Here is a 24210-nt window from a genome sequence, read left to right on the forward strand (position 1 = left end):
CATGGTTTTTGAAGAATATGTCATATGGCAGCCAAGTAAGTCTATGGGATTTGAGGATAATGCAATGTTTGTTTAGGGCACTTTAGAGAGCACTTTACAGCCAGCCAAGTCTATCGACTTTAATGTTTGTTTAGGGCACTAAATAATGACATACGATTTCACGTGGCTGATATAAATACTGTTGGCACCCGTCACGTCAGTGTGAAACACAAAAAGTGTTTTTTCTTTGCTCGACAACAGATATATCACTTCCCACCCGTGTGAAGTGAGGTCATTATCATTATACATCATCATACTGACTTGATGTGATTGCTTAGCCGATTTGCTCGTTTACATATGACGTAAATCTTCCCTCCATTGTCAATGGCATTTAATGTTTGTGTTGCCACAAATTTACGTCATATTTTATGGACATGTGACCGGATGAGGACGTCCGGGGCACAATAAGTGTTAATTAGAAAGCTGTGACGATATCGCTGCTTTGGCAGTAAATGCATTAAATCCCAGTTTATAGGCCTTTTAGCTCCCGATAGCCATCGTGGTTTTTAGCACACCCAATAGTAACAGAATCCATTGAAATATATCCTATCAATTATTATTATTTTTAACCAATAACTATCTAATATTTGAATCGGTGCAAACAAACCACTTGGGGGCGTGCCCAACTCGTTTGCACTGCTTTTTGAAAACCTTAGTTCGAAGCCAGCCTAAAAAAAAGAGTTGGTTGTCACCTGGACTTGTCTCATAGTCACACCAGTGTGCCTCTGCACACAGTTAGTTAGTTAGTTACTGCACACAAGGGAACCACTGGAATAAATGCAGAGGACACTTTCCAGATACTGTAGTCAACTATCAGTGAAACGCTCCGTTTCCCTTTCCCCAAACCTGAATGTGTAATGTCTCTGGAGATGTGGGTTGTCTTTAAATGAGCACAATGCGCTGTCCCATAACAGACACACAATAACCGCCCCGTCGGTCGGTCTCCTTGCTTGGCCTGATTTGACCTTTGGAGTATCCTTGTGTGCACATCGATAACGTCCTACCTCTTCAAATGGATTTGAATGGATTGAATATTTTGTCGTTTCTACTGCTCTTTGTACAGCAAAGAGCACGACATACTTTACACAGTGTTAAACCACACAAATAAATGGCGTTATTTATAAAAGGGCAGGCTGCAATGCATTGATTTTCACTCTCTCCTTTGAAGGTGAAAGTGGTGTGGAGGTTAGCGTAGGTGTGTGTGTGTGTGTGTGTGTGTGTGTGTATGTGTGTGTGTGGCCCCTGCTGAGTACTTTCAGTGACCTTGACATTTCTCACTTCACTTTACTCCATGTGTTGCTCTCTCTTTTTCTTGATCTCTCTTTCTCTCTGTGTCTCTTGTGCACACGCCGCACACACATACTCTCGTTACCTGCGGGCCTAATTGTTGCACAGCAGGCTGGCCAAACAACAGTGTGTCTAAATGGAGCCAAACTGACTGTAATCTCCTCCTCCAGGCTCGAAGACAGAATGACACGCTACGCGCAGCATATTGAGCTCTCTGGAGCAAAATGTACTGTAGCATTAAAGGCCTATTCAAGGCCAATAGGCTGTTATCGTGACTTTCATATTAGGACCCCACCTCGGAACTGCGTTATTTTTTTCACAGTAGACAGATAAAATCCTTGTAAGTACTGTAACAAATGTTTTCAGCTTTACTTTGTGCACATTCATGAAACGGAGCAATCCAAACTTCCATTTTAAACGGGCACATTTTCCCATTGACTTATAATGGGAAAATGCAAAAACTCACATTCAAGTATTTCTTTCCTCGGAAACTTTAAGGGCTAAAGTTACAACACTTGGAGGGGTGGTTCATAATCATTTCAAAAATGAATTACAATAGAATTACATCAGCCGGCCTCATGGTGGCGCTATAACAGCCCACATTACGTTTCGCCCTATAACTCTTGAACCGTAGGTCGTAAAATAAAAATCTTCTTTTCCCTGGATTCCTTGGCTCATGACGCATCTCCCCATACGGTATAGGCCACTACCTCACAACTACGTTATTCAAATATGATCATCTGGCCATCATTGTTGGTGCAGGCACCCTCACATCCCCATATTGTGAATTTTCACCATGCTGTCTCACTGGCAGCCTCTGATGGACAGCTCACTACTTATTGCCAATGACAGTTGCTTGCCATCACCACTTGACACATTAACCATTGACAGTCTGGGTGTGTCCCAAGCCCTCAACCAGTTCACAACCCTCCCTTACAGTATGATATGATATGATATAGTACTTTATTGTCAGTTCACACTGAAATTTGTCTTGCGACACAGCAGCCAAGTATGCAGAACACATATACAAACACAAAGAACAGGACAATTTACATACATAAAGACATGAGCAATATCCACCGCTTAGATTATCCTGTGGCTACTACATCTCCTGATTAAGCCTCAAGGTCGACTGGTAGACAAAGGACCTCTTTAGTCTGACCTTATTGTATGCTGGTACACGATATCTCCTTCCTGAAGGTAGCAACCTATATTCTCCATCCATACAACACATGCTTAGTATTAGAGGTGATATTCCTTGCTAACCTTAGGATGCTGTTATCATATGTGGATTTATAAAGTTTCTGAAGTTGTTGTCCAACAATCTTTGAACAAATGTTCAGTTGTTGCAGCAGTTGTGACTTTAGGGCTGCAGTAGTCCGTAGTAGTCAACAGCTCCAGCCCCAGGCAGCCATGCGTTCTTGACAAATGTACACCTTGGTTCTGTATGTACTTTCTTTGTGTTGATTATTCGGAGCTACATTTCTCATTTACAAGTATCTAACTTGGTTACACCGTTTAACAGCTTGTTATGCTCCTCTGGTTTTGGTAGAACGATCATGCTGTGTAAAATACACTACAATATTAATTTGCACCATTTTTGTTTGCTTTATCAGAAACCATGGTGAATGGAAATGAGAAATAAATCAGTGAATCTTTTACTGGAGAAACGTGGGTGGTCAGCTCTATATGCAGAACAACTAAACACAGTAATATATTGACACACATATTGAGGTGCAACAGACTCCATGCAGCGTTACAGCATTTGCAGCACCCACTACATTAACTTTTACAGCCACAGTGGAGGAGGATAGCGCAAGCTTTTCGGTCATCTGTAGGATGGGTCCAGTAAAGGTTCCCAAGTCTCAGTCGTGGATTCCCAGTACCAGCCCAACAATATTGAAATCTAGGATATTTTGTTGGATGTGTATGTTTCCCGATTACAATTGAAGCTGGTCTGCAGCACAGCAGTGCCATTTTACATGCTCCAGTCAGTGGGAGGAACGTCCTAGAGACCTAGAAGGACTTGGTACCATTTGAGAAAGGCTTTGAGTATGGGCTTCCATTTCCCATAGTCGGGTAAAACTGATGTCAAACGAATGGTAGCAAGTCCCTTGAGAACCTTCCTCCTACATAAGCTACATTGATTCAGCATGTCAAAAGGCCACTACATCCCACATGTCTGTACATTAGGCTGATATTGTGACTCTGGTACTGTGAGTAACAAATTACAGTACACTGATTTATTTCTCCTTTCCATTCACCATGTGGTTTCTGATAAAGCAAACAAAATGGTACACATTAATAATGTAGTGTATTACACAGCATGATCGTTCTACTTTAAAGTAAAAACCAGAGGAGAATAACAAGCTGTTAAACGGTGTAACCAAGTTAGATATTGTAAATCAGATGTGTAGCTCAGAATAATCACCACATGGCAAAGAAAGTACATACCAAGAACCAAGGTCACAGGTGTACATTTGTCAGTAACGCATGGCTGCCTGGGGCTGGAGCTGTTGGCTACTGTAAGTGAGGGTTGTGGAGTGTGAGGGTTGTGAACTGGGTGAGGGTTTATATCCCGGGACACACCCGGACTGACATTGGTTAATGTTTCAAGTGGTGATGGCATGGTCATTGACAAATTGATAATAAGTAGTGAGCTGTTCATCAGAGGCTGCCAGTGAGACTGCATGGTGAACATTCACAACGTGTGAGGGTGCCTGCACTAACAATGATGGCCAGAGGATCATATTTGAATAACGTTGTGAGGTAGTGGCCTATATGGGGAGATGGCCTATATGGGGAGATGCGTCATGAGCCAAGGAATCCAGGGAAAAGGAGATTTTTATTTTACGACCTTACGTTTATAGAGTTTTAGGGTGAAACGTAATGTGGGCTGTTATAGCGCCACCATGAGGCCGGCTGAGATAATTATTTTGTAATTATTTTTTGTAATTATAATGAACCTCCCCTCAAAATTCAGAGAAAAAAATGATTGAATGTGAGTTTTCACATTTTCACATTATAGGTCAATGGGAAAATGTGTCTGCTTAAAATGGAAGTTTGGATTGCTCCATTTCATTAATGTGCCCAAATCAAAGCTGGAAACATTTCAGTTACAATATCAGTTCCTTGATGAGGAACAACCAACTCAAAAACTAAAGCCGTTAGAGGCTTCCGGCCCATGGCCTACAACCAAGCTCACATTCTCCTGCGAGTGGAATTGGACAATTTTGTTGAATCCTGTGTTACTGGTCGCCATAACATGTGACCAGATTTGACTGAGAGCCTGCCATCGCGCAAACTCCAGCTTTTCACCACAAGAGAGAAACATATTTTTTTAATGGGTTAATAGCACAGGCAGACTCTTCACATTCTAGATCTAGAGCATGTCTGACATACGTGTCAGACATGCAAATATGAAATAAATGCTTAAACATGTACAGTAGCTAGGTGCAATGTTGGAGACTTGTTTTCTCAACTCGCTGTTTTCTGCAAGACATTACTCTATAAGCCATATCTCCAAAACTGGTGGGTCAAACTGAACAACCAATATGTCAAAAAAAAACATATTCCTTGTTATGATGCATTTTGGATTCTAACTGCTTTTCTGTTAAAGGACAACTTTAGTTTTTTTCAACCAAGGTTCATGTTTTAGTTTGTTATTAGATAAAGTAAAAGATGAGTGTTAATCTTTTTTCATTTGCTGCTTTCTTTCGTTTTAGGGAATTTAGCTGTTTTTGACAGGGGGGCGGGGGCATTCGAGCATGGGTCTAAATATGTATTTTTTAACACAATTTTATGGCGATTTCTTTTTTTATGGTTTATTATAGTCCTAATAAACATCAGGAAATTACATCTGGCCACAGAAGATCACAGGATCTACTGAATGTGAAGGTAGCCTACTGGGGGAAGGCTTATACTGTGTGTATAGGCTCAATATGTAAGTTTGTCACATTCAATAGATCCTGTGATCTTTTGTGGCCAGATGTAATTTCCTGGTGTTTATTAGGACTATAAGAAACCATACAAAAATAAATCACCATAAAATTGTGTTAAAAAATACATATTTAGCCCCATGCTCGAATGCCCCCGCCCCCCTGTCAAAAACTGCTAAAATCCCTAAAACGAAAGAAAGCAGCAAATGAAAGAAAATGAACACTCACCTTTTAGTTTCTCTAATAACAACCTAAAACATGAACCTTGGTTGAAAAAAACTAAAGTTGTCCTTTAAATACTTTGAAAATGTAATGAGAAAATAATTTGATGAGATAATAATTATAATCTGTTTTCAAGAACAGCTGGATACCTTTAACATAGTCAATTGTACAGCACTGTATGCCCACGATCAATCTCATACTAATTAGTTATACCCTGTATTTTACCCAGCTGTGCATTGCTGCACAGCTGGGTATAAAGACCACTCTTATCAGCATCAGTGTGAGCAGCAGTAATACCAAGCAGGGATGAGTAGTGCAAAAACTTCCAGTTTAAATAACCGGTCTGAGAATTGTGTGAGAGATACACAGTTTACATAACACTTATCCACTTGTGGACCTTAGATTTTTCTTTCAGTGACCTTTTACCTCTTTTTTTACTGGATTTTGTACTGAACTGCACTGGGTTGGAGTAGCCGGTTTTGAGTGTTTTCGGCTGGCTGTGATATCTTACTGCTGTGATCTCTGGGGGAATGACTGGTCGGTCTGAGTGGAATGAATTCGGCAGTGCCTGTGACCTTCGTCTGGCCTGGACCTGACAACACTGCGCTTTGTTTGGCTGTCGGAAGACGGTTCAGGATAACGCACGCTCATCCAAAAACAAATGGGTGCACCTGTTGTATACCTGACGAAGACGGCATAGGTCAAGATGTCGTACAGATCATCAATATTGTGGGAGCATCTAAAAGGGTGTGTGTCGGTAATCCTTTGTTTTTGTTTTTTCTTTGTGACTGTCCCTGCTTTTGGCTTAGCTTGCATGTGCATGTGCACGAGGCACAAGATTGTCTCCCCCTGTCAACAGACAGATTACTTTTGGATTACTTCCTAATTTCAATTTCCGTGGATTGCTGCTGTTTGGATTTAACGATGATTCTTCTGTTCAGGCTGCCGACGTAAACACGGCACTCTGCGACAACGCAAAGCAAAGCTTGTACTCGCCCCCCGCTCAAAACACGTGCGTTTTGAGCGTGTAGATCGGCTATATTTTTTGGAAATATAGTCACCCCTGCACTAGAACATATTTTAAGCATGTTGTGCAGGCGCTATCATCTTCCCACGCGTCTAAGATACCACAGCGCACTGCGTCGAGTTTGCACGTGGAGGTGTTGATTTTAAAATGAGGCATGTTCTAGGCACAAAGCTAACGTTTCACCAGCGTCGCAATGAATTAAATGGATTACCTGCGATATCTTTGCACCAAAGAGGTCCAGATGTTATTTTGTGCAAAAGTGCATTATTGGCTATTTCCCTATATAAGCTCTCAATGGGGGTTGGGTTTTTGTGCTAATTCGCTTATTTCCATCGACATAAGTGGTAAATTGTGCCGCTTGGGATACTATTTACATTGTGAAGAGAGCATTATGCATTATGCAGTAGGGGGGTGGGGCGACAACTGCTGATGGGGGGGGGTCCATGCGGCGTCCGCTGTTCAAGACGCGGCAACTGTACCAATAACAGCCGCAGCAGTGTACCGTGGCTCGTGACATGCGTTTGCCCCGTAAGACACATGCGTGGCTGGACGCAACTCACCAGTGGCTCCCGACATGTGTCTCCCGTAAGACACATGCGTGGCTGGACGCAACTCACCAGTGGCTCCCGACATGTGTCTCCCGTAAGACACATGCGTGGCTGGACGCAACTCACCAGTGGCTCCCGACATGCGTTGCCAGTTAAAAAAATCACCCGTGGCTTCCCTGTGAGCCTGGTTAGGTTTTAGTGTTTGGTGGTGTAGGCCAGGGTGTCGGATTGATGTGGAAACACTGCCGCCCGGTGGCTGTTGACAGCAGTTCGGGCGGCGACGCCGCGGCCGCGGCCGACGCTGGTGCTGGAAAATGCACTCGCTCGCTCTCTCTCTCTCTCTCTCTCTGGATCCGACTGATCCGCTGATTCACGCTGAGCTAAATGGACACCCCGTTAAACTACAGTCTAATCTATTAGAGATGTGTGGACGGACGGGCTTTGTCGACTCGTCACCCTAATCCAAGTGTACACATTAATCATCTCTCGGTCATCCGGGCTCAATTAATGACGTTAGGCTATTTATAGACCGTTATGCACCATCCGAATCATCCGCATGTCAAATACTTTTAATTTTATTTGTGTTGTATATTCCCCCGACGTTGGCTTTCAGCTCTTGTGAGATCACAGGAATTGTTTTATGGATGTTTGGAGCGCCCAACAGTTTTTTTTCTTTTTGTTTTAATCTGTTGTAATTTGTGTCATCGACAGCAGTTAATAGGTTTTTTTGTTGTATCCCCTCTGGGACATATTCTCCTATTCCAGTCAGCAGATGGTTGGCAACCACGTATCGAGGTTGTTATCTCTTCTCAAGGCAGCCTCATTTGCATGTCTTTCCTTTAAATTCCATGCCATCTACAGCAGTGGTTCGCAAACGGACCCTCCAAATTGACACTAATTAGCCCGCGGACCCCCGTTTGAAATGATGCGCCAGGGACCCCTGTAAGAGAAGATTTTTACGGCTCTGTGATTCTCAACCCGTTTTCATTTCAAGCACCAGCAGTTGGACATGCATTAAGCTACTGCGGACCCCTATGTTTAAGGCATTTTCATCATTGGGACTCCAATTTATATTGTTTTATTATTATAATTATTTGACTCGGAGTGTACAAATGGAACCCGTTTGGTTCCATTTGTATCACAGCAGACCCATAATGGTCCATTTTGTTAACAAACTTTAATTTAGCTGGGGGACCCCCTGGAACTCCCTCAAGGACCCCTGGGGCTCCCCGCACCCCACTTTGGGAACCGCTGATCCACAGGCCTCCTAAACTCTCTTCTGCCAAGCCTGGCTAATAAGCCAGACCGAATCAGCCGTTGGCAAAACAAAATTGACAGCGTGATTTGAGTCTGGCTTATTAGCCAGGCTCTATCTTCTGCCATCCTCGCTGAGTTATCTGAACCTTCGACAGCGCTCGACTCCCTCCATGTGTACTGTGTGTCTAGTACTCCCGGCTGTGCTCACTTTAATTTGCATGTGCATTGAAGAGAATGTGGTTTGCTTGAAACCTTCCTGCCTTCCTGTAGTGCTTATTATATCACCCATGTATTTGTGTAGTTATTATTTTGTTACATTTAAAGAGAGAGAAGCTGCTCGTGTTTAAAAGTTTCAGACTGATTTATTTACATGCAAGGATGGTTGCTCATGTATTTAGCTAAAATATAAAGTAAAAACTCAGAGCTCTCATGCTGAATACCATAACAGGGCAACCAAACTAGTAACAGTTTTGTGTGTGTGTGTGTGTGTGTGTGTGTGTGTAATCCACGTAACTCGAGAAGCGTTCGCCCCACCGACTTCAAATTCGATACACGTTCCACACCCCCACAGGGAGTGTCGTGTCGGTCGGACACACGGTTGTCCAGAACCGCCACAAAAGGCCTCTGCCTGGGCTCTGGACAGGACCCCTGCCCAGTGTAGCTGGCCTGTTCTGACATCATTCTGGCATCTGCATAGATTCCATATTTGGGCATGCCTGACAAAGAACTCAATATATGAGCATACAAGGGACACAGACATAATAACTGGGTGGGGCATTCATTTCCAACATGCATCGTTCCAAGTAGGCCACTGCTCTGTCAATTTATATACATTTATTTGTGCAATGGATTCCTTGGGTCATGACATCTCCCCATATATTTTCTGTCAGAATAGATTTTCCGCCATTTAGATTTTTCTCAAACACACGTTTTGCTCCTACAGATTTTGTCCAAATCTCACAGAAGTCGGTACATCTCCGGACCTATCCGATTAAAACATCACAGGCAGAATTTTGATACTCCGTGTCTTTCGGCCGTAATTGTCGTCCGAAGTTAGTGGGAGGGGCTATTTGACAAAAAAAATCACACCCGTGTAAAGTGAGGGGCGCGCTTATCATCTTACATGATGTAAAACAAACATTGGGACTGTATACCAAACATTAAATTCTCTTTATTGTCAATAGCATTTTTAAAACAAACATTGAACTAAAAACAAACATTAAACCTCTATATAGGAGGGGCTAGCCCGCTAACTTTTTCATTTTTGTTTGACTTTTCAGCTTCACATTTTGTTAGTACTTTAGCTTTTTACCGTATTTCCTAGGGCGGTTGTATTCATTATTTTTATGTGTCTTTCAGAGTGGGGAAATCACTGCCACCGCAAACGATACCACACTGACTTAACCTCGCTGAAAGCCATCTGTTGTGTCTGTTTGGAGGCGTACGGTGCGAGTGTAATTAAATTGCGAGACGGAGTGAGCTGTGTCAGGCTCCACTCCACCATGAGCCTGGATTTGTCGCTATCCCTCAGAGGCCCTCTTTGCAGGGACAGGCCCTGTTGAAGCCCTCCCACAGCATGTGCCCATTCTCTCCTATTCTAATGTGTCCCCTTTGCATTCAGAAGACTAAAGGAACCAAGCTAGCTCTACCGCTTGGGCCAAATCCAATCATACATTCCGTGGCTCCCTCTCTGCTTCTCAGTCACTCTGCTGGCACAATCAAACCTTCCTCTCTTGCCCCCCTGCCTCTGCCTCACTGTCCCGGTATGATAATACACCTTTTGCAAAAGCAGAGAGACATTTTTTTTCTGGTTCAGCATCGAGGAATGGGAGGCGAGGTTTATTACTGCTCAGGCGGACTGAATGGAACAAAGGGAACCCGTTTTTTTTTTCTCCTGCCAAGCCAGCAGTTTCCCAGGTCCAAGTCACAGCTTCCATTGTCAGCAGCAGAGGTACCTCCTGTGATGAGCAAACTCAAAGCCTCTCAAAGCATCTCCAGCTCCTCTTTATCACATACAGCAGGGATGGGCAACTTTGATGATAGCGAGTGCCACTGTAGTTCCACACTCACTCCAGAGAGCCACATTGCATTGCATTACTCGTCGTAGCAAAAATAGCCGATCTACAAACTCAAAACGTGTCGCAGTGTGACACGTTTTGAGCTTGTAGATCAGCTATTTTTGCTATTATTTGAATTGAATTGAAAATCCTCAATTATAATTTTTTGCCATTTTTGAATTGGAATTTTAAATGCACGTAGTTAAAGTTGTGTTAACTTTATTAAGTTAAATACAATTGCATTGGACATAAAATGACATTAACATTTTAATACTAGTCATTAAGCTACATGTGTAGAAACTAGAAAGACGTAATTAAAGTGGGTCATGTTTGGATGTTTGGCATTGTAACAGCTGAAATCAATAATGAATCAGTATTCTGATATTAACCCGATGGCCACATTAAGCGAGGTGGGGGCCGCATGTGGCCCATGTATGACCTATACGGTAAAGCACTCAACACACCAAAGGTGTGCCTTGCTGCCCCAGCTTCCCCAGCCACTCCGTGCAATCAAAAGTGTGCAAGGGGGAGAATGAGAAAGCCCAGTTCCACCTACCAGGTACCTGCATCCACAACAGACAAGCAGTGACATACTAGCCTCGTTCCGAGCGTCCCAGCGTGCCATTGCCTATAGCAGGGGAACACTCCAAAATAACTGCTTTTTGTTTTGCACACCGTATGTACAGTAACGTTACCCTTACCGAATCCTGGTCTAAACGCCCCATATGGCAAATTGTGGAGACCCAAACCATGTAACATATATCTCCCCCCAGCACACCAAATTAGCCACACAAGAAGCCTTGTGTATAGCAAACGAGTAACGGCTACACACTTTTTCTACCGTGTATCTCTCCGTTCCATTATAATGTATATGTGCTTTACTATCAATGTTGAAAATTGGATTGTACTGTGGAGCTAGCTATCGAATGTAGTAGACTGGATCATGAGTTGTTTTGTGTTGTATTGTTGTGTTGGATGAATGTTGTAATAATATGGAAGAAATGCTTTTGATGATGATATTTAACCCATTCTGACCTGAGATCAGATTCATACGAGGTTTCCACGGGACACACACTGGTCTGATTAACCCATTCTGACCTGAGATCAGATTCTAAAAATGTCAGTCGTTCTTCGAATTTTTCAAAAATAGCAGACCTACAAGCTCGTATCGCGCCACTCGGTGGCGCGATATGAGCTTGTAGATCTGCTATTTTTCAATAGGTAAAGCATAACATGATGCTAACACCAAAATGGGTGCCCGGTCAGAATGGGTTAAGACCCCAGGAAGAGTATAGCTGCTGTGACTCTCAGTAAGCTAATGTGGATCTATTAAATAAATCCAAAATCCAAAAAAACAGAGGAGAACAAATCAAAACCCAGGACTAAAGTAAGCATAAACTAATTGTAAACCAGTCAATTCTTACCCAACCCAAGCCCCCATTTAACATAACAGACTGGAGTCTCCAGAGAACTCTGCTCTGTTGTGTCAATGAGCAATCTATATCTCCATGCTACGCCACAGAGCACTCGCAACAATCAAGACATGTTTTTGGGGGGTTTTTTTGGATGGCAGGAGAAGACCAGAACACATTTTGGTTGCGCTAGAAGAATTTGCACTTTCACAAAATGCTGCCAATTATATTTTGAGACACACCAAACAAAACATTTCAGGACCATATGCGTCGAAAAACAGTTGCAATTTCAAGCCCTGCATTTCATAATTCATGATACAATATCGTGATGTTCCTGTGGCAAACGTAGCTAATTAATGCAGCACTAGTATTATTTTTTTTTGTCAGATCACACCCACCATGGATGATTTTAGCCACAATTCTGGTGATTGACTTTTCCGAGCGGTCTAATTTGCAGACAATGGAAATGCATTTCCTTGTCTATACTGAGATAAGATAGATGCCTCCTGGCAATTTTGCGTTGCATTTAATTAAACATTTATTGAACTTTGCAAGATAAGATGATATCTTTCTTTTTCCAAAGCAAACAAGTTGTTTGTATCAGAACTGACTTGTTTGTCTGTCTTCACGATGGAGATTATATGGACTAGCGAATATCAGACGGGCGCAGGGAGGGTAGTGTGTACACTTGTGCACAGCAGAGAGGTGCAGCATTGCCTACGGCAGTGAAGAATCACAGTCAGTTTGCTCAAGTAAGTTCATAGAGTTTGACTTGGTAGGTTGCCACCCGTGGCATTATCGTGGCTCATCACCACCAGTTCTGCAGTGGATATCTACTGAAAGCACTCTATCTTATCGTCCTCCAGTGCTTTAATTTGCTAAATCCAAGAATAGACTCCACCCTGTCCAGCTACCGAGTGGGTGACTGACCTGATGACCCAATCTTTGCATGATGCTACGGATAGGATATCTTCAACAGGTCCCATACACACACACACACACACACACACACACACACACACACACACACACACACACAAGCAGCCATCCCTTCCGGTATGACCAAGAACACCTGTCATCTCAACATTTGCTTGCCAAGAGCTGTCGCCTAACTCAAGCAGGCTTTGCAGAACTCGTCCCCCGCACACTGCCAAAAAATCTCCTACTCACTGTTCCTGTATAGCATTGTCTGGAAGGCCGCTATACTTTTATTGCTGTTTTTCTATTACATAAGCACAGATTTTGCATTGCTCACAATGTGCATGCACTGCTACTTTTCAGTGTCATGACATTAATTATATGTTTATATGAAAAATCGCCACTTATCTGCATAAATGGACCACTGAACCATCTCTGTATACTCCTGTACATCTCGGCACTTACACCTGTACACCTACTGCCATACAGTACACTAATAGCGGTTGACTGTACTGTTGAATTTAAGTATACTGTATAGTCACTCATCCCCATACTTAATTTGAGTCAGAATACAATTGGACATAACGGCAAATGTCCTGTAAGTGTAAAGTCATTGTTTGCCGTAGTGCAACACTACACTTTCTTTGTTCATTATTATTATTATTATGTATTTAATTTTGCATTATTCTTTCGGCTTCCTCCTGGCCTCTCAAAGAAGCCGCCAATAAAATCAACTTTGCCTCAGTCGTTTTGGCTGCTCATTCAATGCAAATGATTCTTCTCCAAATGACAAGTTGAAGCAGCTCTCTCTCTCTCTCCTCCAGCGTGACTGAAATGAGCTGTCAGGTCAGTGCCCAATGTGGCCACAGAGTGATGTATTCATTTAACCCATTCTGACCGGGAACCCATTTTGGTGTTAGCATCATGTTATGCTTTAGCTATTGAAAAATAGCAGATCTACAAGCTCATAGCGCGCCACCGAGTGGCGCGCTACGAGCTTGTATGTCTGCTATTTTTGAAAAATCGAAAGAACGACTGACATTTTTAGAATCTGATCTCAGGTCAGAATGTGCTAATCAGACCAGTGTGTGTCCAGTGGAAACCTCGTATGAATCTGATCTCAGGTCAGAATGGGTTAATTTCAGACCGAGTGACATGCTATATAAATCCACTCTCCTGGCTGGGCTAATGCTCACACACGCACACACATGCGCGTGCATGCTTGCATCCTGACACACAGCGTACACACACACACACACGCATGCATGCACGCGCACACACACACACACACACACACACACACACACACACACACACACACACACATGTGCAAACACTATCAAATGGGCCCGCGCATACAGAATATGCAACCGGAACAGCCACCATCTCATCTGCGTAAATGCAATTTAATATCCTATAGGAAAGTGCTTCCCTGCAACGCTTGTTAATTTGCGCACTGTTAATCGTTTCAATATTAGCGCAACCCTCTCACCCCTTCACTTTCAGGCATTTATTCCATGCAGAGGGTTATTGGAGCTTGGATTGTGATGAACAGCAAAAAAAAAAAGGCTCCCCCAGAGAACGATGAAAGCCCCAAGACCAGCTAAGAGTCCTCGATGTCTGTCCCTGTGTCGATTAGTCGCAGCACGCTTACCTGTCGTTCTCAGATTGTGTGCTAGATGGAAACAATCACGCAGGGACAGGGGCAGGGGCTGAAATCCTGTAGAAGAGGGCACTTTTGGGCAAAAAAATAGCAGATCTACAAGCTCACAACGCGTCGCGCTGCGAGCTTGTAGATCAGCTATTTACGGGAGCACAACCCAGCACTCTTTAGCTAGCGGAGATGTATGGTGTACTGAGGAAACTGTTGCGCCTTTCTTCGTCCTTTTTTTCAAACTTAACTACTGGAGCGGTGGTCTCAAAAACATAGAGGAAAGCTTGACCGAACACGACTCGCTCACTGTATAACAAAATGTAAAGTAAAAACTTCTATAGACTTGAGACTTAGGGAAACATTTTTCAGTGCTATATGATATATTTCACAGAAAAATAACTTGCTCTTAAAGACTCAAACATCACAGCTCAGGTGCTGAGAATTTAATAATTGGTGACATCACCTGATGGTGGGGCGTGGATGCATGGCGTATATGACATGGATTTCTAAACAAAAATGTTGTTCAACTCAAAATACTGTGTTCAAGTTCAAGTTCAGGAGACTTCGGGGGGCGAAAAAAAAGCAATTCTCCTGAACGCTGCCTTCCGGCATGGCACGGAAAGGAGTTGCATTTGCATTTATTTCACCATAGCAAATGCTGCATTCGTGGTCTGGAGAGGCCAGGTGTTTTACAGACGGGTAAAAGGGCAGGTCCCTGCAAAACACCCATCGGGGGGACCTTTTGGCCCTTCATAATCCATACTTGAGCAGTGTGGAAAAGAACGCAGGTTTTCTCCTCAGAAGAAGAGGAAGTGTTGTTGATATGTCAGTTCTGATGAGTCTGACTCTCTCTCATGCAGTTATACATCTCTGAGGAAATAGTACAGTGGATATAACGCCAGCTTCCCACAGCCTCACTTGGTATTCCATGGAGCAAGTTTGTCCTCCTGGACTATAAATATGCATGAGGATGGCTAGGACGCTGCACGGAATGAAGGCCGACAGTGTGTGTGTGTGTGTGTGTGTGTGTGTGTGTGTGTCTGTGAGACGTACATACTGTAGGGTTTGTGTGCATGCAAATTATGTATTTTTGAATGTATTGTTTCCAAAATTGTTTTGATAATGGGGAAAAAGGCTGTGTGTGTGTGGTGTGTGCGTGCGTGCGTGCGTGCGTGCGTGCGCACCAGGGGCTCTTGTGGTTCCATGATAGGGGGGGTGGGGGGATTTAGGTGCAGCCAGAGGAAGCTGAAATGTCATGGCTGGCTACCTCTGGCTGCGCTGCGTGGCTGGTTGACTCTGGATTTAGCGTGGCTGATCAAGGCGTCGGATCCAGGGCATGACAGCTGGGAGAGGAGCTGGGGAAGGCAGGCAGGCAGACAGACAGGCAGGCAGGCAGGCAGGCAGGCAGACAGGCAGACAGACAGACAGACAGACCCAGTAGTTGGAACAGACAAGGCAACCTGATGGAATCACCAGTGAACACAGCATGATGATTGGCTGCTGGGTTCAAACCCGGAACCAACCATGTTGCAACATCTTCCCCTTTCTATTACCACCACCACCCTTTTGTCTCTCTGTCCACAGTATACTAGTGTAAAAAAATATATGATTTATATATATATACACATACACGCTTTGTTTTGTTGTGGGAAATGATACTGCTGATGAACCCTAACTCAAGTTTTGAGAGATTATGTTTCCAGATCACCCAAAATGCTAACTATATTTTGGTGCAAAATGTGTCGTTTTCTGTATCGGGGAATGTTCTGTATATATATACCTCCGAGAAAGATGGCATCTTTCACTGCAAACTGCATCGCTGCCCTCTGCCCCTGATTGATATAGTGTTTTCTTTTCTCTGCCCTGCAGTTACTTTGAGCTGGAGAGCAGCGGAGTGAGAGAGGAGATCCGCTACCACTACCGCTTCAAAGGCAAGCCTCGCTCCGAATCCTTCCCCTACCGCCTCGCCGACGGCCAGTGGCATAAGATCGCCCTCACCATCAGCGCGTCCCACCTGCTACTGCACGTCGACTGCAACAGGTAACGGGCCTATAGACACGTGCATGCACCCAGCTCAGTTCCATATATACCACCACCAGCCCCGAATCCTTAGCAAGTGTCAGGATCCTCCATATAGTGTGGAGTGTTCCAAAGATCCAGTCTAGTTGCTCACAGGACAGGTCTGGGCTCATGTCCCCGACGATTACATTTCTTGATATATTCATGTGGATCGCTACATGTCCAAGTGGAGTCTATAAGGGCCGATTCATACTCCTATTTTGGAGCCGAATAAAAGTCTGTTCGGCTCTGTAGAGCCTACAATGTGAAGTCATTTGAGGTTCGGGGGGGGGGGGGGAGGGTACCGTCCTAAAGTCGACTCTTCGGTGCTACTGAAAATTTCTGACGAGCCGAAATCATTTCGGCACTACAGCGCCGAAACAGCGGTAAAATAGGAGTTTGAATCGGCCCTAACGCAACTGAGAAAAGGGCAATCTATACTCTACAATGAGACAGATTAGTGGATTAGTAGTTTGGGACGGTCGACCGGTCCAAACAAGCTGTGGTGCGTTGGAAAACTATAGGGCTAGAGCAGGGGTAACCAACCGGGGGTTCGCGATCTACCGGTAGCTCGCGGGAACGTTTCCAGTCGATCGCGAAGTGTCAGACAGACCCATTGGAATAATGTCAGTGCCGCTCGTCACATGCAAATTAATTTTGAGCAGAGCGCTGTGGCTCTGAGTTTGAGAATAGACCCCATCGTCCAAGGGTGTGTGTGCGTGTGTGGTGGGGTGGTGGTATCTTAGCAACACTGAATGATCTGTCCCATTGGTCGTGTGCTCGTATCATGAGCCAATGGCTGCAGCTCTGAGCTTCCCAGACCCAGGTTCACATCTCAACTATTCTACACTACGTCATGCCGTAAAGAGAACTGACAGGTCAGCCACAGGGCTGCTACCATATTAGCAGCTGTGAGCGCTCTTCTCTTCTCGTGAAGAAAGCAGGACAGAGTTGTCAAATAAATCCCGCCGTCATTCATACTGTATTTATTCTCCGACCCGACATTAAAATACGGAACAACGTGCGTTCATTACGGGCTCGTGACAGGCTGCAGACACAGAGTTGGGACTACTAGCCGATAGCGCCGCTGCTACTTCAGTTTTCGTTGTTCGTTGTTATATTTTTTATTATTGGGATTTGATCATTGATGCAAATTCTAAACATATGGATGCAGCTGCAGAAGTTGTGTTGCTTAACCCATTCTGACCTGAGATCAGATTCAAACGAGGTTTCCACTGGACACACACTGGTCTGATTAACCCATTCTGACCTGAGATCAGATTCTAAAAATGTCAGTCTTTCTTCGAATTTTTCAAAAATAGCAGACCTACAAGCTCGTATCGCGCCACTCGGTGGCGCGATATGAGCTTGTAGATCTGCTATTTTTCAGTAGCTAAAGCACGACATGATGCTGACACCAAAATGGGTGCCCGGTCAGAATGGGTTAAAGGAATGCATAGTTGCGTTCTCCTCAACTGCTGCGCAGCAACAACAAAAATATAAAAATGAGAAAAATATACTGAATATACCAGTCTGCAATGCAAACTAATAGGCGAGTGCACTCCAGGGCATATGCAAAGGGAAAGAATGACTTCTGTCCGTGACAATAATCAACGCTACAGTTTGAATTATGTACACATGCACACATAGAGCAAAAAATATGAAATATGAAAACTTGTTGAAGTACAACGCATGAGTCAAGTAGCTGCTTTCCTTTCCTCTTTACTGAGCCTACTGTCATTGAACTGCTGTCCGATAAAATGCAGGATGTGTTTGCATTAACTTCAGATATTGAAATGGAGATTATTGGATTAGTAAGTGACTGTCACCTGCAGGTCAGAGCTAAAGAGAAGGAATTTTGGTATCTTGTGAGCAGAGAATGGCCTTTTCACAAATGAAAATAATAAAATCTAGAATCTAGAAAATATAACTCGTATGACTGACTCACATCTTAATGACACCCTCAGACTGGCAATCACTAAATATGATTTCAAAACGCTTGCAGATAAAGTTCAGTCACAGCAGTCTCATTAAAGGTGGGCTGACCCTGAGAGTATGTCACCATATCTGTGCAAATATATATGGTCATGTTATGCCTATGTCATTTGAACATCTGCCAATGTGAATATTCATTGAAATGAGAAACAAAATATTTCTAATACTAATTATTTCTAATTTGTCTTAATATTATTTGACATTGATAATATAACTTACTATAAGTATTTATTCTAATTTAAGCTTTAGTCTTTGTGTGGATGTGTGCACATGCATTGAGCCTGTCAGAAATAGCAAAAAAACAAGTGTTTTTTCTAACACGTTTTAGTGGTAGATCTTGGCTTACAATTGGGAATAAAATGGGCTCTTGGGCTTGAAAAGGTTGGTTACCACTGGGCTAGAGTGACGAATGTGGCAAGAACACAGTAGCGTAACAACTGTTATCAACAACCGCTCGTTATACCACTGCAAATCTAACTCCCATTTGCTTCGTTCCGTTCATTATTTGCATTTGCTGGTCAGCTGCTGCCACTGCTTCCGCATGTAATCAGTTTAAACGAGGTGCTGCTGTGTTCAAGTATCTGAATTGAAGTAGTGTGTGATGATGGCTCATACTGTAGCCATGCAGTATATGCACATGCACTCACATATGCACTCATGTGCGCGGTTTGTGGATGTACACAAGTACACATGCTGTATGCACCCATACACACACACACACACACACACACACACAAAGGCACGCGTGCCGTGCACACGCATACACATGTCACACGCTTACAGTATGGAACTCTCAGACATGCTGTCTGAATGTGCCACCAGGTGTGCTGCTCGTTTTCTTTTTACTGAGCTTGAGTGAGCCTTGTTGGGATATGACACGGCTAATGAGTTGTCTGTATTTATCAGGGTAAATATTTGTTCACACCCGCCTGCCTAACTGTGGCAAACTGTGGCCGTGGACAGATTGGGGACAATGAGACGGGCTGTACGCAAACATTCAGTACACACACATTTATGCACACGGACACATGCACACACGGACACGGACACACACGGACACACACATACACACACGGACGGACGGACGGACGGACGCGCACACACGGACGCACGCACACACACACACGCACACATGCACGGACACACACACGGACGGACACATGGACACAGACACACACACAAACACATTACACACATTATGGCATGCACATGCTTGAATATATGCAAAGCAAAATACTTTAACTCACATTATCTAAGTGAAATTTGTACAAATGTAATCTCGCGTAGCCAGATAGATGATCACAGATCTTTTGCCTACTGATTAAGCTCTGAGGACATCTACATTCAAACCGGGTGGAAACGGTTCAGATATAAAAAGTAACAGATTCTCGGAAACCAATACAAAGACCTTCGGGCGCTCCTTCTTCATATTGAGACAGTATGCAGGATTGGATGTCAAAGCAGCGGGGGCGTTGGTGACCGATGGATTTCTCTCCGGTGTCCCATGAAAGCACCATTTATTCAATGTAGATTTCCCCAGACGTGTCAGTGGATTTCTGATCGTCATGCAGGCTATACAGTATGTGAGGCTAGTACAAATGTAACCAGTTGTAACGATATTACATAATGGATATGTGTCTCATAGACACATATCCTTGTCTCATAGACACACTCGCACACACGCATGCACACACAAACAAATGCACAAAACACTTTATGCACGCTCGCACTCGAAGGACGGACACGCACGTGGACACACACACACACACACACACACACACACACACACACACACACACACGCGCGCTCACTTCATGGTGAGAGGGGGTTGTAGCTCTACCTTGTTTTCCGCTGCAGACGGCCGTAATGAAGTGAAAGAAAAGGTAACAATGATATAATCACCGCATCGATCCGGCCGTGAAGGACCTTCTCTGAATGAGCACTCAGTCAGAGCTGATCTATAGAGAACTCACTTGAGCCGTGACACAGTCCCTCCCAAGAGTTAGTTAGCTTTGTTAGCCGTCAAACACAACACCCACAACCCCCCCCAACGCCAGCCCCCCCAACCTTAACCCATTCTGAACGGGAAGCCATTTTGGTGTTATAGCATCATGTTATGCTTTAGCTATTGAAAAATAGCAGATCTACAAGCTCATAGCGCGCCACCGAGTGGCGCGCTACGAGCTTGTAGGTCTGGCTATTTTTGAAAAATCGAAGAACGACTGACATTTTTTAGAATCTGATCTCGGGTCAGAATGGGTTCATCAGACCAGTGTGTGTGTCCAGTGGAAACCTCGTTATGAATCTGATCTCAGGTCAGAATGGGTTAATGCCGCTGCTTGACAGAGACATGCTGATCCGTGCAGTGCGAGTCAGGCATAGCTAATGCACCACCACCTCTTTCTATACGACGGTATTGGGAGAGAGTGTGTCGTATCGATCCCAGCGAGAGACCTATTATTCCTGTTAGGGATGTCATGCCTTTCCCCATTTGCCTTTCATCACACGGAGGCAGGATTTGTCTCCCAACCCGCCCACTACACAGGAGCTGTCCTGTGTGATGAAATGCTTTAAAGGAGAATTCCATGCTAGAATGCTTTCTTATCTTTCTTACCTTTCTTTGTAGTTGTTACGTCACCACCAAAGAGGTCCAGGTGTTTTTTTGTGCAAAAACTCCTTATTGGCTATTTTCTCTACCATAAGCCCTCAATGAATTGCATTGCATTGAATGGGAATTAAATGGGGCTATGGGGTGTTATGCTAGTTCGCTTATTTCCATCGAAAGAAGTAGTAAAGTGTGCCGCTTGGGATATTATTTACATTATGAAGAGAGGATATATACAAAGAAATTATAATTTTGAGCGATGGAAATAAGCGCCCCATAGCCCCATTCAATTCCCATTCAATTCAATGCAATTCATTTAGGGCTTATGGTAGGGGAAACAGCCAATAAGGAGCTTTTGCACAAAATAACACCTGGACCTCTTTGGTGGGGACGTAACAAGTACAAAGAAAGGTAAGAAAGCCTTTTAGTATGGAATTCTCCTTTAAGAAACCTGCAAGCAAAACGGTGACGATAGAGCAAAGTTTCTATTTTAATGGGTTTTTTTTCTTTGTGATGTACAGTATACTCAGTGTTTTTGGATCCATTCGTACACTCTTGGAAATTACAAAAATACCGATATTGACACAGAGTATTGGTATAGAAACAAAAAAATCCATCTTGTCCATATTGGTTAGATTTGATGACGGTATGACAGATATTGCCTGAAGAAGGTCAGTATATAGACCGAAAGCTTGCAAATAAATACATTGATTGTGCAACAGATCTGTGTGGGTGGAGCTTCCCTCTATTTTTTTTTCTTCCCATTATACTTTTGTGACTCCAGCACCTTAGTTACGTTTTTTTTCAACAGATGAGCGGTGTGGGTTTATTTTTTACATTTATGACAGTCAGATATATACAATCTTCCCAGCAATACACACTTCTGGATGGACGGGACGGACGGACGGACGGACGGACGGATGTTCTATTGTTAAAGCTGCTGTACTGTACTATTGTACAGTACCTTTAACATTGGAACTCCCAACCGTACCCAACCGACCAACAAGGCATCTCTGAGGGAACCATAACCATTTAACCCATTTTAGGCAGGAACCCCTTTTGGTGTGTTAGCATTACGTTATGCTTTAGCTATTTAAAAAAATAGCAGATCTACAAGCTCAAGCTACGAGCTTGTATAGGTCTGCTATTTTTGAAAAAAAACGTAAAAAATGTGGAGCAAATCTTTGAATATATATTCTTCTTTCAAAGTGCATGTTTTTTTAAATCGGGTCTACATGGGTTAAATCAAAGTGTTTGCAAGACCGCGGCATTCCATTTAAGCCCTGAACTGGAAAATAGTTGATCCCTTAAATAAATAGGATTTCAGCGTTCCGTTCAAAATACTGTGCAGTAGTAGGCAGGGCCTTACGTAAAAGGTTATAGTCTGCAGCCAAATGCTGTAAATGCAGCCTCGACTGCGAGGCTAATCCATTCCATGGATGGCAGGAGCTATTATGCGATTACCGGTATATGCTAAATATATATATATGATAAAATTGCAACTTTCAGAGTTAAATGCAACTCGGCTTAACTTTAATGACCCTGTTCTGGGGTCCCTGTTCTGGGGTTAACAACATAAATGGCTGATCTACAAGCTCACGATGTATCCTGATGCCTTATGAGCGTATAACTACTCTATCTACAAGCTCATACGAGCTTGTATAGGTCTGCTATTTTTTTTTAATCGTGAAAATGTGCCTCAAATCTTTGAATACCAGAGTGAACATGAAACATGAAACATGAAACTGAAATCAATTGCTTCTGGGTCCCTGGAACAACATATTTTCAGATGGTGGTCGGAGGCATATTACATATTATTTTTGGGGTCTTTGACATGAAATATTGAGCACCACTGGCACTGATGCAGACACATGAGGTTTTTCCGAAAACTGTCAGAATTTTGAAGACATTTTTTTTATTTCGACGTCGGGCCTAAAGGGGTTAAGAGATTTTGTGTGTGTGTGTGTGTGTGTGTGTGTGTGGGGGGGGGGGGTCGTCAACTACATGTAAGCGCAAGGTTTAATGAAATCATAGTCTCAAAGGTTTAACAAAGGCAACAAAAGACACCCCCTGACCATCAATTGGGTTATAGGAAAACCTTCCGAGAATAAGTCCTTGACAGGAAAACAACATTAATTAACCTCTGGAATGATCACAAATGTGGATAAGCATGCAATAGGTACTAACACTGTACACAACAAATCATCAATAGTAATAGCAATTATATTGATGATAAATAAATTAAACACAATTGGGAATATCTTGGCACTCGTTTGAGGACTCAGCCATGGCCAATAGTGACGGTACAATGAATACTGAGTGTGTAGTAGTGTACTTACTGTACTGTAGTAATAGTATACTTACTACTAAGAAAGTGCCAGCAAAGTGGATTTGCATTAAGTTTGAGAATGCATCAAAGTACAGTATGACTAAACAGTGGGTGGCCTTGGCCTTTTGCATCATTTAGTCTTGAAATAAGGAAGGAGAGGTCGCACGCAGCTCGTAGTCACCATACAATAAATGTTTTCATCTTGAACACTGTGCTAATACCAGTTTCGTATAAACAGTATACGTTAGATAGGATTGTCTCGCATTGATATCTCTCATCAATGGGATTCATACCAAAGAATGCCAGTGTTCTCATTCTCTTTGATGTTGCGTGTTGATGGCACATTAGGCTGAGAAGCCTAATTGCCTGTGAGGAGGGTCTTTATACAAGTTTTTAAAAAATCCTCTCACTCAAAGTGGGTAATAATAACACAAGATGGTATTCAGATGGCTTAGAACTCTCTGACTGGAGAAATTGGCTTTGATGACAAAACAAAAAGCAGGAGATTAACTGGAAATCAGTCGCACGCACACACGCACGCACACTTGTGTGTGTGTGCGCGCAATTTCACTTTATTGCTATTCCTTGATAAGATTCCAGCTAAAGGATTTATTTCCCCACGGGCAGTTTTGGAATGCCCCTTAGGCTCACTATTACATCTGTACAGTTAACGGCACTATTGATTGAACTTATTAGAAAATGGCAAATACAGTATATGTGATGCTGCAGTGGCGAGCTTGAGGCACGAGACTCTTGCTGTGTAGCGTCTACTCAGCTCTGTTAACCCATTCTGACCTGAGATCAGATTCATATAGAGGTTTCCACTGGATACACACTGGTCTGATTAACCCATTCTGACCTGAG

The 24210-nt window shown here is 43.3% G+C and overlaps 1 protein-coding gene across 1 annotated transcript in view; it reads left to right on the forward strand.

Annotated features, from left to right (window-relative positions):
• Window positions 1-24210, forward strand: part of LOC308312882 (protein kinase C-binding protein NELL1-like) — a gene marked incomplete at both ends in the record, with an annotated part of 297622 nt that overhangs the window by 24247 nt on the left and 249165 nt on the right. Inside the window, one exon of the mRNA XM_080759648.1 lies at window positions 16229-16399. Coding sequence (XP_080615774.1) covers window positions 16229-16399 — 171 coding nt within the window. The remainder of the gene's footprint in view (window positions 1-16228; window positions 16400-24210) is intronic.

Source organism: Protomyctophum bolini (genome assembly GCF_963924005.1).
Source record: "Protomyctophum bolini genome assembly, chromosome: 1".
Taxonomy (NCBI): Eukaryota; Metazoa; Chordata; class Actinopteri; order Myctophiformes; family Myctophidae; genus Protomyctophum; species Protomyctophum bolini.